General features: G+C 40.7%; 1 protein-coding gene across 2 annotated transcripts in view; it reads left to right on the top strand.

The window, feature by feature from the left end:
* The window catches only part of RAPGEF4 (Rap guanine nucleotide exchange factor 4), a 282,413-nt gene that overhangs the window by 31,460 nt on the left and 234,638 nt on the right, over positions 1–16,315 (top strand). For both annotated transcript variants that reach the window (XM_029934374.1, XM_029934373.1), the window contains exon 2: positions 14,325–14,467. In XM_029934374.1, the coding sequence (XP_029790234.1) occupies positions 14,325–14,467 (143 nt within the window). The remainder of the gene's footprint in view (positions 1–14,324; positions 14,468–16,315) is intronic.

The raw sequence follows: 16,315 nt of genomic DNA, 5'->3' as shown, positions 1-16,315 counted from the left end.
ATCCTTCTCTGCCTGACTTATTTCACTTAGCATGACACCCTCAAGGTCCATCCACTTTGCTACAAATGGCCATATTTCATTCTTCCTCATTGCCATATAGTACTCCATTGTATATATATACCACATCTTCTTGATCCATTCATCAGTTGATGGACATTTAGGCTCTTTCCATGATTTGGCTATTGTAGAAAGTGCTGCTATGAACATTGGGGTACATGTGTCCCTATGCATCAGCACTTCTGTATCCCCTGCGTAAATACCTAGCAGTGCTATTGATGGGTCATAGGGGACTATCGATAGTTTTTTGAGGAGCCTTCACACTGTTTTCCAGAGTGGCTGCACCAGTTTACATTCCCACCGACAGTGTAGGAGGATGCCTGTTTCTCCACATCCTCGCCAGCATCTATATTCCCTTGATGTGTTCATTTTAGTGACTCTGACCTGTGTGAGGTGGTATCTCAGTGTTGTTTTGATTTGAATTTCCCTGATGATGAGTGACGCTGAGCATCGTTTCATGTAACTGTTGGCCATCCGGATGTCCTCTTTGGAGAAGTGTCTATTCAGGTCTTCTGCCTATTTCTTCACTGGATCATTCATTTTTTGTGTATGGAGTTTAGTGAGCTCCTTATATATTTTGGATACTAGCCCTTTATCTGATATGCCATTTGCCACTATCTTTTCCCATTCTGTCGGTTGCCTGTTAGTTTTTTTGATTGTTTCCTTTGCCTTGCAGAAGCTTTTTATTTTGATGAGGTCCTAGTAGTTCATTTTTGTTCTTTACCTTCAGAAAAGGCTGAGTAATACCACATTTTTATATGTTTAGGTTTCCTTAATTGGTTTTGAGAACTAGCATGGGGTCACATGAAGAAAAAATATAAATGGATCCTCCAAGAAATCTCGGTGTATACATAAGCTGTTATTAAAAAATGATTCTTTGTGCATTCTTTCACTGAGAACACTAGTAGTCTGAGGATTCATTACTACTCTGATTTGGTAAGTAGGGTAGAGAACAGCAAAATTTTTGTTGACAGTTTCTTAGCCAAAGTGTAATCTAACTTTCTGTACGATATTAATAACTTTTGAAATACTAGTAACTTTTAATAATATACACGCACACGTACAAATACAACAAGCACGAAAGGATATTTCTTCTTCAGCCGTGTTCTTTGCTAGACACTATTCAAGGTACTGGAGCTATAGCAGTATACTCCAAACAGAAAAAAAGAATCCCTGCCTTCCTAAAGTTTACATTCCAGTGGAGGCAATCACCAAAATAAATAAGAATTTGTTATTATTATAAATACTATGTTAGTAAGTGTTAAGTGCTACAGAAAAGAAAAGGATGTTGGGTGAAAATGGGTTAGGTAGTGCTGAAAGGACTGAGGTAAGCTGGGCAGGCAGGGCACAGTCAGTGAGAGGAGAATTTGTGCTCAGACTTGTGGTAGATGAGGGATGAGTCACGCCTGGATCTGGAGAAAGAGCAGCACTGGCAGAAGGAATAGTCATCGCAAAAGCTCTGAGGAAGGCCGAGGCCTTCAAGGTGCAGCAAAGACACCTGTGTTTCTGGAGAAGCGGGAGTAAGAGGGAAGTGGTTGAAGAGGAGGTTCCAAAGGAAATAGGTGACTGGAGTGGGGCATGGGGGCTAGAGTATCCACCATTATAGTACTGTACCCGCTTCTATTTTGTTTTATTTAAAAAATTTTTTAAATTTAAAATTTTTAATTTATTAAATAATAGTTTTGCCAAGTTGGTTTCCATGTAACACCCAGTGGATTTTTTTAATTTTTAGAGAGAGAGAGAGCGAGAGCAGAGTAGAGGGGCAGACAGAGAGAGAACCTTAAACAGGCTCCATGGGGCTCTATCCCATGAACCGTGAGATCATAACCTGAATCCAAATCAAAAGTCAGATGGTCTACCATCTGAACCACCCATGTGCCTCCCCCCTTCTCTTTTAAAGCCAGAGATTTCCAGCCAGCTGGTCCAGTAAGGGGAGGTGTTTTCAAAACTCCCTGCTAAAAATGTGCTCCCTTTCACTGCTTCTCATGGGCGTGATCCTGTGCCTTGGGCGGGTTGGGAAGGATAAAAGATTGAGAATCCTACTTCTAGATAAAGTAATGTCCTCCCTGCCTCTCTATCTCCTTAGTATTTTTCCTTTCTTTTTCCTTCATGGGTCTCCTCTGGTTGCCCAGATATAGAGCTAAGAAAAGATTATCAGAAGGCTCTGATTGAAGAGATTCCCATTCTCTGTAATCCTCATGGCCTAAAGCTCTTAGGGCTCTCCAAATATGTAATTGTAGCAGTGGAAGTTTTTTTTTTAAACAGTCATCTCAAATTTGAGTGTAGTACTAAGTACTGTGGAATGAGTTTTGAGAGCCTCTGCTTATCCTGGTGAAAATTGCATAAAAGAAGAAAAGCCATCAGTTCAAACTTAACTGGGAAGCATTTTTTTTTCTCCTATATGTTTTTTTCCCCCTTTTATAGTTTATTGTCAAGCTGGTTCCATATGACACCCAGTGCTCATCCCAACAAGTGCCCTCTTTCATGCCCATCACCTCTTTTCCCCTCTCCCCCACTTCCATCAACCCTCAGTTTGTTCTCAGTATTTAAGAGTTCTTATGGCTTGCCTCCCTTCTCTCCTTAACTATTTTTTACCCTTTTCCCTCCCCCATGGTCCTCTGTTAAGTTTCTCCTGTTCCACATATGAGTGAAAACATATGGCATCTGTCCTTCTTTGCTTGACTTATTTCGTGTAGCATAACACCCTCGAGTTCCATCCATGTTGCTACAAATGGCCAGAATTTATTCTTTCTCATTGCCATGTAGTATTCCATTATATGTATAAACCACATCTTCTTGATCCATTCATCAGTTGGTGGACATTTAGGCTGTTTCCATGATTTGGGTATTGTTGAAATGGCTGTTATGAATACTGGGGTACCATGTGTCCCTATGCATCAGCACTTCTGTATCCCTTGGGTAAATTCTTGCAGTGCTATTGCTGGGTCATAGGGGAGTTATATTGTTAATTTTTTGACACTGTTTTCCAGAGTGGCTGCACCAGTTTACATTCTGGGAAGCATTTTAAAGAAGCATTGGTTATCTGAGTCATGCCAGAAGCCATTTTAAAAGTTTAAGGAGCACAAATTATTTTTAACTTAATACCAGTAGAGCAGGTATTACCTAGAGAAAATATGAAAACTTGGTGTGCTCTTTGGGGTCCAGTAACCAAAATGGCTGGGATCCTGGACCTATGGCTGGGGTTATGTTGTAGAGAGACTTATGGTCAGCATGAAGATCCTATACTGAGTTTAGATACTCATTGTACTGTCAGAGAAGATTTTTAAAAAGGGCCTGTTAAAATTGGGCTACACTGTATTTTGATTTTATCATTTCATTTTTAATGTTTATTTGAGAACGAGAGAGACTGAGAATGAGTGGGGGAGGGGCAGAGAGAGAGGGAGACCCAGAATCAGAGGCAGGCTCCAGGCTCCAAGCTGTCAGCAGAGAGCCCGATGTGGGGCTTGAACTCATGAACCGTGAGATCATGACTTGAGCTGAAGTCAGATGCTTAACCAACTGAGCCACCAAGACACCCCTATATTTTCATTTTAATTGTAATAAGACAAATTGCAGCCTGGTCAAAAAGCTTTATCTTTTTCTTTTCTCACTAACAGCAGGATTGGCATTATTTAAATATTAGCAGGGCTATTCCTGCCCTCTGCCTGAATGCAGGCTTTTTAGCTGTTCGAATTGCCCTGGGCCCAGAGTTGGCATCTCTCTCACCATGGGACGGATGACAGAGTGGTCGTCCATGAAAGGGAGGTGGAGCTATTCTGACCCCTCCTGTTGCTAAGCTAGGGCCACAATCATAGTCCAGAGTGACCTGCAGTCAAAACTCTCTTATTTGGGACACTGAGGAGGCAGTTTTCATGTCACTCTTTCATACATAAAAGCAAGCAGGCTTGATTTCTTTTTTTTTTATGTTTTTATTTATTTTCAATACAGAGAGAGACAGAGCATGAGAAGGGGAGGGGCAGAGAGAGAAGGAGACACAGAACCGGAAGCAGGCTCCAGGCTCTGAGCTAGCTGTCAGCACAGAGCCTGACACGGGGCTCGAACCCACAAACGTGAGATCTGACCTGAGCCAAAGTCGGAGGCTTAACTGACTGAGCTACCCAGGCGCCTCCATGATTTCTAAACAGGAGGCATGAGGGCCAGGAATTTGCAGACTTCATGTGCTCTGCACCCTGGTGGCAGATGTGCAGGCCATATTTTGGAAGGGTCACACAGGTCTTGGTGTGCTTGTAACAGTCAGTCTTAGCTGTGAGGATAAAAAGCTGTGGTTACTCTTGGGTCTCAGGATCCATCAAGGGGATTTTTTTTGAGAGTCACCCTGAACATGGGCAGAATTAGGAGCCTAGAGAGAATTTTGGCAGTTGATTGAGTTGAGCTATATGTGAGTGTGTGTGTCTGTGTGTGTGTGTGAGCATATGTATGTGTGTGTGTGTTTAAAGAAAGAGAATATTCACTCACATTTGTTGAGGATGGTAAGCAGACTTTATATATGACTGTTCCAATCGGTATCAGATTACTCAACAGGATTTTACAGTTGGCAAGAGATTGGACTCAACTCTGAGTACGGCTTGCGCAAGTGGGAATTTATAGCCAAAAAGCAGTGTGTGTTGGTGGGGGGGGGGTGTTAGTGGGTGGAAAATTACTAAGAGGAAACATCAGAGGTAAGAGGGGATTTGGCTAAAATGATCTAATAGGACTCTTGCTGAAGACCAGGCTGATCACGTATCACCTGGGGGATGCTGGAGGATGAGGAACCTGATCAGATGTTAGATATTGAGGGAGGGAGGTTCTGGTTACATGGACTTAGAAGGGTTCTTTTACAGGGAAATATACAGATGGGCCTAAGGAAAGGTTTAGAAGTCTGAGTGAATTTGTTCAACAATCTTTTTAAGTGTGTATATGTGTGTTTGTGAATGCGCATTTGTACATTTGTGTGTGTGTCTGTGTGTATAAGCATCTCCATATGTACCTGTGTGCCTGTGTGTGTATCTGTGTGTGTGTGTGTGTGTGTGTGTGTGTGTGTGTATTGGTGGGTAAGAAACTCAGAGGGAGAAGAGTCATTCAGCAAGTTTCCAAGTTAAGAGCTGTAGCAATATACTAGAGTTTTAGGACTAAATGACCAAACAATGATGGGTCTAGAGTTATAAAAAGAAAAATTCGAGGAAGAACTGATTTTAGAAAGAATTTTCAATAATGCCTTCATGACGTCTTTGTAGAACTTTGATTCTTCAATGATGTCTTCATAAGTGATGACTTCTTAATTCCTGTTCCTTTTTTATTATTTTAATTGTGCTGCTTACCATGTTTTGCCTTGGTAATTGCTGTATGTGTGCAAATCTTGCTAACTCAATTTTAACTTCCTTGGTGCAGGAGCCATGCCCGGAGTGCCTTAGGCTCCTCCAATACAGACACTCGGTAAATATCGGTAAATATTTGCAGATTGAATGAATGCATTTTCAAAACCTTCATTCTGAATTTTGTTGACATTGTTGGTAAAACTTGTAATTAGTAAAGAGTAAACATCTCAATAGTCTAAGTGGTTAATAATCATAATTAAAATGATAACATGATAAGTGGTAAACATCTTGAGTTTTAAAAGACTTTTGATACATCCATGTCATCACTGGCATTGCAAATATACGTGATTTTAGTATACTAATACTCATTCTAACCTCTGTCAAATGTTTTTTGCTGGTAAAATAGGGTTCATGATACCTGCTTCATCTAACAGGGCTGTTATGATCAAATATTTTAAAGCTCTTTGAAAAGTTAGCTAGTGTTATAAAAAGGCTGAGATGGTCAAGTACATAGTGTTTGAGATCTTACTATTGTAATACTAGAGAGTAAAAGAGAAAAGCATACATGTATACCTATCTATAAAAGCTTTAAAAGGCATGTGAGAATAATAGTACATGTTTTTAAGTACTTTTTTCTTTGTTTTCATTAAATACTTATTTTAAAAGATCTTTGTGGCTAATGATGATGAGGAAGATGATGGTACTAGTCATAATAATAGCTTCTGTAGCCTTTTATAATTTTTGAGGCTTACATGGATTACCTTGGATTTAGCAGTTTATGAAGTGAGGGGAATAGCTCTTTGAACCCTAAGTTACTGTTACAACAAAATGAGTCAAAACAAACTGCAAAGTCATTTTAATACAAATGTCTTTTAGTTAACATTACACTCAATGTTCTAAAATACATTTACTGATTTTCAAAAGATATCTGGAAATTAAAAAAAAATATAAGTGAAGTTTTTGAGGAAATAAAGCATTCTATACATTCTCACAAGCTGACAGTACTACTATAGTCTGTTAGTATGCCCAATTCTTGGCTGAGCCTTCTGTTTATAATTGTAGGAAGGCAGCTGGGCAGAGAGCAGTTCTGCCTCCCCCCATTCTTTCCCTTTCCTCTTCCCATACTTTGCACCTCCATCGGTCTGACTTTGGGTGTTAGAATTGCTGTCCCAAGAGGTCCCTCAAAGCTTCTGCTGATGTTAGCACCAAGAGGCTTACTCAGCAGATTGATGAGGGGGTGGCCTTCTACATGGCAGGGGGTTTGCAAATATTGATTATCATGCAGCCAAACAACAGAAGTCATCTAAGGGGAGATGTTTTTGCTAATTTTATGGTTATTACACATTTTGTCTCACAAATGTGTATGTGTTATTATTTGTGCTCTGATTAATCCAGAGACTGGTTAATTAGTCCCTAGATAATCCCAAATTGACTGAATTAAGATTCAAGAGCATATTAAGCTTTCACATTGCATAATGCATGCAGATAGCACTGGGAATTCAGAACCTTTGTTATGCCTTGCACACTTGACTGTGGTTCCCTGTGTGCCTTCTCTGTGCAGTAAAATCAGGTCCAGACCAGAGTTTTATGAGTACTCTCATTACAGCACTTTTCATATGGTATTCTAACTTGGGGTACATGACTCCCTTCCTCACTGTATTGGGAGCTTCGTGTGGGTAGGGATGTCGTCTTATTCACCCTTGCTCCTCCTCAGAAAGGTACGTAATATACAGTAGGAAAGCAGTATAATTTACTGGATGGATAAATGAAATGCATGTGCATTCCTGAAAGCATGTGTTTGGTGGAGAGTGATTTAATATTCCATAGACTTTGGGGTGCCTGGGTGGTTTAGTCAGCTAAGTGTCTGACTTTGGCTCAGGTCGTGGTCTCACGGCTCATGAGTTTGAGCCCTGGGGTGGGCTCTGTGCTGACAGCTCAGAGCCTGGAGACTGCTTTAAATTCTGTCTCCCTGTCTCTCTGCCCCTCCCCTGCTCATACACTGTCTGTCTCTTTCTTTTTCTCAAAAATAAATAAAACATAAACAAATTTTTTAATTCAGAGATTTTGATAATTCATACTGCAAATATTTGAATGCCATTAATTTGAAAGTTAGGTGTGCTAAAAAGTTAAGTGTTAAAACCACTCCTCTGAGGATCATAAATATATTTTAGTAAAATATTTTTGATACTGATAAATAGGCATTATTTACCATTACAATTTATACAGTACTTAAAATAATCATATATTTTATCAGAAATATTTTTAGTTTGTGCATTTTGGATGGGTTAACATCATATCTTGCTATCTGATTTAGAAAGTTTTTAATGACAGACTGAAATTCATCCTGGAAGAACTGAAGAACCACAGAAGAAAAATATCAAAACCAAGTAGGAAAACAGTGATTCACTGGTTTATAGAAGATGAGACACAAATAGGATTTACCAAGTGAATAAATGAATGGCAGTATCTCCAAGAAGACAAAACTTACATGCATGAAACATGAAATATTAACACAATGAGATAAGATGCCAAAAAGATATGTTACCAATTGGACTTCATATGTCTTTTTTTTTAATGTTTATTTATTTTTGAGACAGAGAGAGAGAGGGAGAGAGAGGGCATGTGCACCTGAGCTGGGGAGGGGGAGAGAGAGAGAGAGAAAGAGAGAGAATCTGAAATGGGCTCTGTGCAGACAGCAGCAAGCCCAGTGCAGGCTTGAACTCATGAGCCATGAGATCATGACCTGAGTTGAAGTTGGACTCAACCCACTGAGCCACTCAGGCACCGTTATCAATTGGATTTCAGAGAAGAGAGACATTGTAAGGAAAAGCTTCATGAAGAAAGTGAACCCCAAGTTAGTAATAAGTCAATGTGAGAAAATAACTTCCTATCTGTATTGTTTTTTATTGCTGTGGAACACATTACCACACATTACCACAAACACAGTGGCTCAAAATAGCATACATTTATTATCTTGCCATTTCCATTGGGTATGATCCTGGGCATGCTTGTCTGAATCCTCTGCCCAGCGTCTTAAAGGTGGAAATCAAGGTGCTAACTGGGTTGTGTTCTTCTTTGGAGCTTGGGGACATCTTTTAAGCTCACATAGTGTTGATAGAATTAAGACTGAGATCCCTGTTTTCTTGCTGGCTGCCAGCCAGGGGTCTCACGTATTCCTTGCCATGCTGCTCTCTTGCAACATGGCAGCGTTCTTCTTCAAGGCCAGCAAAAGAATCTCCCACTTCCTCTTCTCTCTTTCAAATGATTCACTTGATTATGTGAGGCCCACTTGGGAAAAAAAAAAATCTCCATTTTGATTCAGTTCAAATCAACTGATTAGGAACCCTAATTATATCTGCAAAAATCTCTTTACCTTTGTGACAACATAATCATGGGAGTAATAGCTTTATACTTTTGCCATGCTCCTATGGACCAAAAGCAAATTCCAGCTCCTGCCGACACTCAAGGAGACTATACAAGGATGTGGGTCATTCATTGGGGGTTGATCTAAGATCCTGCCTATCACAGTGTCTTTTTTGGTAAATCATTTTTTTTCTATTGTTTTTGAAGATGTTTTCAAAGTGAGGGTTTTCTTATTTTAAGCGATTTATAAAATGGTCCTGGGGTGTCATATGCCAGGCTAAGGAAAAGAACTTCTCTGAACTTGGAGCTTTCACTTACTTTTACTTGGGGGAGCAGCTGTACACATTTATTAACAGAATGGAAAGGATCCTAGAGTGAGTTATAATTAGAGAAGTCCACATCATCATTTTGAAACACTGCAAGAGCTTCTGAACTGGTCTCTTACCTGCTGGTCTTTATTCCCTCACATCTGCCTCTACTTGCCAAGGTGATCTTTCGAAATGCACCATGCCACTACCATTTTTAAAATACTTATGCTGGCTATTAGTTGGAACCGAGCTCTCCAGCCTCCTAGGAGGGGACTGCCATGCTGTTCAGCTTCATGTCCCAACACAAGTTTGATGTACCTTTTATTCATACTGAAGTGAGGCAGTGGCAGGAGGAACTAAGAGGAGGGCGTGGATTTGAAAGACATTGAATAGAATTACTGCATGTGGGGAGGCTGAGGCTGCGGCTGCAGCCTGCATGGGAATAGAAGTGCAGGTGCAGTACAGATGTAGGAGAGAAGAAGAGTTATTTTGAGGTCACCGTAGAGCATCCCCATCACACACCAAGGACTTGTTGCTGGCTTGGCTGTCTACTGGGTGCTGTGGAATCTATAAAAAGAAGTATCAAGCATGACCTCTACAGAGAGGAGAATCCATGTGGCATTGAGAAATTATGGATTCACAAGAGAAGAGGGACAAACAAGGATTATCACCAGTGGTAGATTAGAGAGGTGGGATGGTAAACATGTTAGTTTATTAACTAACTAACTAACTAACTAACTAACTAACTAAAATTGCTGAATGCAATTTTCTGCTTTCCATGGAGTACCCAGTAAAAGCAATGACAGATAAAACCTTGTTTTTCATTGTTTCTGCAACTTCAGTGTTTAAACAGTGGGAGACATTATTATAAGGACCTCATCTGGGAATGCCTGAAGAAAGTATCAGGAAGAGAGGTTTCAAAGTCATTCTGATTATCTCAAATTAACTTTGTCTTTTCAAGCGTCTTTGGTCACCTGGCCTTGTTACGAATCTTTAAGTTCTTTTGTGCTTGTTTTGGACTGTATGGAAGTACATACATTTTTCTTCTGCTTTCTATTTCTTCTGGAGAATGTTGGGCCAAAAATGTTTTTAAGCTGTCTGTCTTCCTAATAGGAGACACGCTCTAGGGAGAATGTGCAAAAATGGGATGCTGGTTTCCTTTTTAATGGAAGATGGATTCTAATCTCTGCTTATCTTTTTTCCTATGTAACTAAGTAGAATCCACCATGTCAACACCCAGTCAATTTCCAGCTCATCTGGTCCTTGTGAGTCCTCCTGTGGTCATTGCTTTGAGCTGCAGGCCAGTGCCAGTGCTGCTGTGGCAGCAGCCCATGGAGTTCACATGACTGCTTGCTGTGTCTGGGTGTGACTCCCTGCTGGTGCCAACACTGCCTCCTGTGAAGTGTGCCTAGCTGGCATGGCTCCTCACTGAGGGGTGCCTCTGCCAGTTGCTGTCACCCTCGATGCCTGTGAAATGCATTCTCACTGGGGACACAAAGAAACTTATTGAAATTCATTTGTATCCCTTGATTAACTGTTCAAGTTCTAGCCCCTGTTTCAAAGCCCCTTCACTCTGGGAACTTATTTTCTGGTAGGGAATTGATAAAGCCCTAACAAATGGCCAATAGGGATGCACCTGGGTAGCTCAGTCAGTTGAGTGTTCGTTCGGCTTCTGCTCAGGTCATGATCTCACAGTTTGTGGGTTTGAACCCCGCATCAGACTCTGTGCTGACAGCTAGCTCAGAGCCTGGAGCCTGCTTCAGATTCTGCATCTCCCTCTCTCTCTGACCCTCCCCTGCTCGTGCTCTCTCTCAAAAATAAATAAAAAACATTAAAAAAAATTTTTTTAATGGCCAATAGGTAGAAAGAGGCACTTGTCCTGATGGCTGTACCTTCCCTAATCTAGCCTGCAAACCTTCCAGCTCTTCCTGGAACTTGGTTATCTCGTAAAGTGGGCACTAATGCATCAGGACTTCCTCTCCTCCTTTCTGGGAAGCATGGTCTGAGAACTTTCAGTTAAGATTAATTGGGAGCCAAGGTTGTGGGCACACTCTTTGAGTTTAATTTTCTTGGACCTGAAAGTGTGATGGAGACAGGTTTAGAGCCACTTAAGTAAGCTTTCATGAGTTTAGGTCTTCCCCTTAGTGACAGGTCATCTGTTCATATTCTCCAGAAATGGTCATTTCTCATGGTGGGATCTGCCTTCCTCCTAAAATGTCCCAAGTTTCTTGGAACTCTGGTGCATCCAGTCCTGACTACTGTGTTGGTCTAGGTGCTGATAAGTGATGCTGTGGTAACAATCCCCCAATCCTGCACACACACCCCAAATCTCCGTAGCTTCACCCAATGGAGGTTTATTTGTCACTTACACAAAGTCTCCGTGTTGTGGCTATAACATCTGAAACACATTTCTTTGTATTAGTTTCCTAGGACCTTCAAACAAAATACCACAAGCTAGGTGGATTTAAAAAACAGAAATGTATCCTCTTACATTTTGGTGACTGGAAGTCCAAAATCAAGTTGTTAGTAGGGCAGAGTCACATTCTCCTGATGGTCTAGAAGAGGACCCTTCCTTCTTTCTTCCTAGCTTCTGGTGGTTGCCAGCAATTCTTGGGGCTCCTTGGCTTTTAGATGCATCACTTCAATCTCTGTCTCTACCTTCACATGGCTATCTTTCCTGTGTTTCTCAATTTCCTTCTTTTTATAAGAACACCAGTCCTTGGATTATGGCCCGCCCTTGTCAGTATGACATCATATTAAGTTGATTACATCTGCAAAGGCCTTATTTCCAAATAAGGCCACACTCACAGATAGTGGACGTTAGGACTTCAACATATTTTATGAGAGGGACATGATTCAATTCATCACACTGCAGAGTTGTGACTGAGGAAAGGAGAGATGGAAGACATCCTGTGACTCTTCACGATCTCATCTCTAGTACAGTCTCATCTCAGAAGTGATTATGCTAGTTTGTTCACAGTCCACAGCTGCAGCATGGCTCCAACATAATTGCAAGGGAGGATGGTAAATTCAGGGAAGTGCATGGGTATTCAGTGAGAATTACTTGTCTCAGTCCTTGACTAGCTCATTTCTTCTGATCCCAGAAGTCGCCAGAACACATATGAGGCTGGATGGTTTCTGTGGAATGTGAAATACCTGTCAAGGACACCATATGATCCTGCAAAGCATAATGAAGGAACAGACTTCAAAAACTGCTTAAAGGAAAGAAAGGAAACAGTTTATATAATCTGTAAAACTACTCTATTTTTGTTTGTGTTTTTTTGGTTCATCTTAATGCAGAGAATACAAGATGGCGGTCAACAAGTTGGCTGTAGTCCATAGATGTTTTGTGTGTGTGTGTGTGTGTGTGTGTGTGTGTGTGTGTGTGGTCTACACAATTTTTAAGAAATGTAAACTAAGATCTAGATATCTTTCTTTGTAAGAAGGTTTTTTTTTTTTTTTTGTAATTTATTTTTGAAAGACAGAGACAGTGTGAGCAGGGGAGAGTCAGAGAGAGCGGGAGATACTGAATCTGAAGCAGGCTTCAGGCTCTCAATTCTGAGCTGGCTGTCAGCACAGAGCCCAACACGGGGCTTGAACCCACAAACCGAGAGATCATGACCTGAGCGGAAGCTGGACGCTTAACCGACTGAGCCACCCAGGTGCCCCTAGATATCTTTCTTTGAACAGTTGGAAGATATGACAACATCTGGGCCCATGTTTCCACAGAAAACCGGTAATAAGGAAAACAGCCAAAGAAGACTTGCTCCCCTCAGCAGTTCCATCTCTGCAGTTCCCTCTGATCCCCACCATTCCCGATAGTATTGCCAACATTGAGGCTTAGTATCAGCTCTTATTTATCTCTGTGCTTTCATTATTGTTTTCATATAGTAGAGATTTTTTTCCCCTTATATTTGGCTCTTTTTACCTGCTTGATTTATCTGATTGGCCCCTGCAGACATTTGGATTTGTGACTTCAATTTTAAATAAAACCTGAGTTTTCCCATGTATCTTATCATATCCTGATGCTTCTAAAGCATTAAGCAATACCCAAAAGCTTGAATGGTGCTTGAACTCATGACTCAGAGGCTGATTCCTGCTTTAGCCATCTGCAAAGGAAAAACTCCTCCTGTGTTTCTTTCACTCTCTCCACTACTATGGTAACCCAACACTTCTGATACTGATGTGTGGGTTTTTAACAGCAAGCAATTCAGAGACACTGGCTGAGTCTCCTATAGTTTAACTCAATTCAGTTCAATTGGGACACTATTTACCTGGAGATAGCATCAGCTCCCCCAGGTAACAGGCTCAGCCCACCAGACTGCCCCCTCAGACAAACTTCACAGGCCAGTTACAAGTCCAGGTTGTCACCTGTGCTGACCAGTGGGCTATAAATCAGAGTGGTTCCTATGACTTCCATCTCAGGTTTGATTAATATGCTGCAGTGGCTTATAGAACTCAGGAAAAAGTTTACTGTTACGAGATTGCTATTTCGTTTTGTTTTTTTAGATAAAGGGATATAATTTAGGGACAGCCAGATGGAAGAGATGCATAACGCAAGGTGTAGGAAGGAGCATGGAGCTTCCACAATCTTTCCCAGCATGTCATTTACCCCAAATCTTCACATGTTCACCAATGCGGAAGTTCTCTGAGCCCCAACAGTTCAGGGATTTTTATGGAGGCATGGCTGATTAAATCATCGGCCTTTGGTGATTGAACTCAATCTCCAGATTCCTCCCCAGATGTTAAGAGGTGGGGCTGAAAGTTTCAACCCTCTAATCACATGGTTGGTTCCCTTGGCAACCAGCCTCCATCCTTGGGTTACCTAGGGGTTTTTCCAAAAGTTACCTTAGTAACATAAATGCAGTTGTAAAGAGAGGGTCTTGATATAAATAGCAAGACACCATTTTACCTTTATGCTTCTGAAATATCTCAGGAACAAAGGACAAAAGACCAACTATCATAACAAAAGATGCCCCTATAGCTCTTATGTAGAAAATCACAAGAGTTTTAGGAGCTATATGTAAGGAATAGGAGATAGACACCACTATATTCCTTACTATAAGTCAGAGTATCGTACCATCTGTAATAGTTGTGATTGAAGGTGAATAGTTAAGAAAAGCCTAGAAATACCTGTGATGGGGATAAATGTATAAATGTTTGCAATGAAAACCTTGTAACTGGGATGGTTGCATACATTTGAATATAATTCACACAATGCATATTGACTGAAGTAAATCTTTATTGATACAGCTTCTTGTGCCTTTTCTCCCCTTTATAGACCCTTGGAACGATCCAGTGAGGATGTGGATATTATCTTTACAAGGCTGAAAGAAGTTAAAGCTTTTGAGAAATTTCACCCAAATCTCCTTCATCAGATTTGTTTATGTGGTTACTATGAGAATCTGGAGAAAGGAATAACATGTAAGAAACGCAGCTTCTGTGGAGTTTTTCAATGTGTGGTTTGTGCTCATCTGCAGTTATCCTATGGGGCTAGATAGTACGGAGTATTTATGTGCCAAATATTTGAGCTTCAACCAAAGGTATTAGGTTGACATTTCCCTTTACTTTGATTGTTCAGTTCCCTGTGGGCATTTTCTTAACTTTGTTCACAGCACATAAATGGATCTTCCAGGGTAGCTTGGAAGATGGAGGTGGAAGGATGTACTGATTCATATATTCAGCTACATCCTTAGAAACTCAAATAGTTATTTTCTTTATCCCAAGAAATACATGAGACAGTAGGATATTATGTAAAGATAAAAGGACCCTTAACTAATGTTAATAGTAATGTTTTGAGTCAATCTGAGTGAAATCTATTTCAGGTTGTGAATAAGGGGCAGGGGAAGTAAATGATCGAGTGACAGCTGCTTTTAAAAAAATATTTTCAGGGCACCTGGGTGGCTCATTTGGTTGGGTCTCTGACTTCGGCTCAGGTCATGATCTCACGATTCGTGGGTTCAAGCCCTGTGTCAGGCTCTGTGCTGACAGCTCAAAGCCTGGGGACTGCCTCAGATTTCGTGCCACCCTCTCTCTTTCTGCCCCTCTCAGCTTGTGTGCTCTCTCTCTCTTTATCTCAAAAATAAACATTAAAAAAAATTTTTTTTAAGTAAACAAAAGTTTTATCATTAAAAAAGAATGCTTTTTCATCTGTTGGGACACTTTTATGCTGCAGCAACAGAAAACCTCCATCTAACTGGCTTGAATATCAGTTATTCAAGAGGGAAAATTCAAGGAGGGAAAAATTTTAATTCCTCATATTCAAGGAGTCTTGAAATAGGATGGCTTTAGAGTTAGTTAATTAAGTGACTCAAAGATTTTACTAAGGTCACATGGCTCTCCCATTTTGTTTTTGTTTTTGTATACGTTTTGCTATGTATCCTCAGGTGTTGGCTTTTGTTTTCAGACTTGACCTACATGATTGACAGCTGTAGCAATTAGAGGTATTACATGTTTGGGAGGGGAAATTCCCCCCTACCCTTAATGATTTTTTGGCTGGTCTAATAAATTGACACAACAGATTAACAGGAGAAAAAAAAAAACAAATTTAATTTCGTACATGCAGTGGTCTCACAGATATGGGACCTAAGAAGTGACTGAAGAAGTCTGTTTATATACTGTTTAGATAAAGAAGCGCTAAGTTTGTAGAAAACCAACAACAAAGAAACTTAGACTTGGGTACTAACTTGTGAAGAAACTAAGCACAGTTTGTTTACGAAGCCTTCTCAGCCCTGAATTCTCTCTCTCTGGTGATAAGAATGTCTATCTCCTGGTGCAGGAAGATACCTTTCACCTAGGAGACGTATTTCCTGCTTTCTGGGGTACAGAGAAGAGGGTCAGAATGTCCTTGCACTGGCTGTTTTTCAAGTAACTTTAATTCAAAATAATCAGTATGCCACTTTGGCGTATTTTGGGGTAGCCAGCCCTGAGCCCCATCACATGCCAGTACAAAGATACCGTGTTGTAGCTTTTCTTCTTGTGTCCATTTTCAGAAGTCCCCCAGACTGTTTTGCTGGCCAGAATTGCATCATATGCCCATATCTAAACTGATCACCGTCAAAGATAATGGGATCACTGTGATTGGTTTGGACCAATCATGATTACTCCAGTGGAACTAGGGAAGAAACCCAATGCTCAGAGCTCATAGTCCTATGGAGGAGGGTGGAAACTTGTATAAAATCTGTGTTAACTTAGAGAAGAGGAGGGGAAAGTATGATTCTGAGTGGGAGACCAACAGGGTCTGTCAGTATTATTGTAGACAATTTGGAAGAC

Source organism: Suricata suricatta, chromosome 3, assembly GCF_006229205.1.
Source record: "Suricata suricatta isolate VVHF042 chromosome 3, meerkat_22Aug2017_6uvM2_HiC, whole genome shotgun sequence".
In the NCBI taxonomy this organism is placed as follows: domain Eukaryota; kingdom Metazoa; phylum Chordata; class Mammalia; order Carnivora; family Herpestidae; genus Suricata; species Suricata suricatta.
The sequence above is the reverse complement of the archived record's forward strand: the minus strand, read 5'-3'. Positions and strand labels throughout refer to the sequence as shown.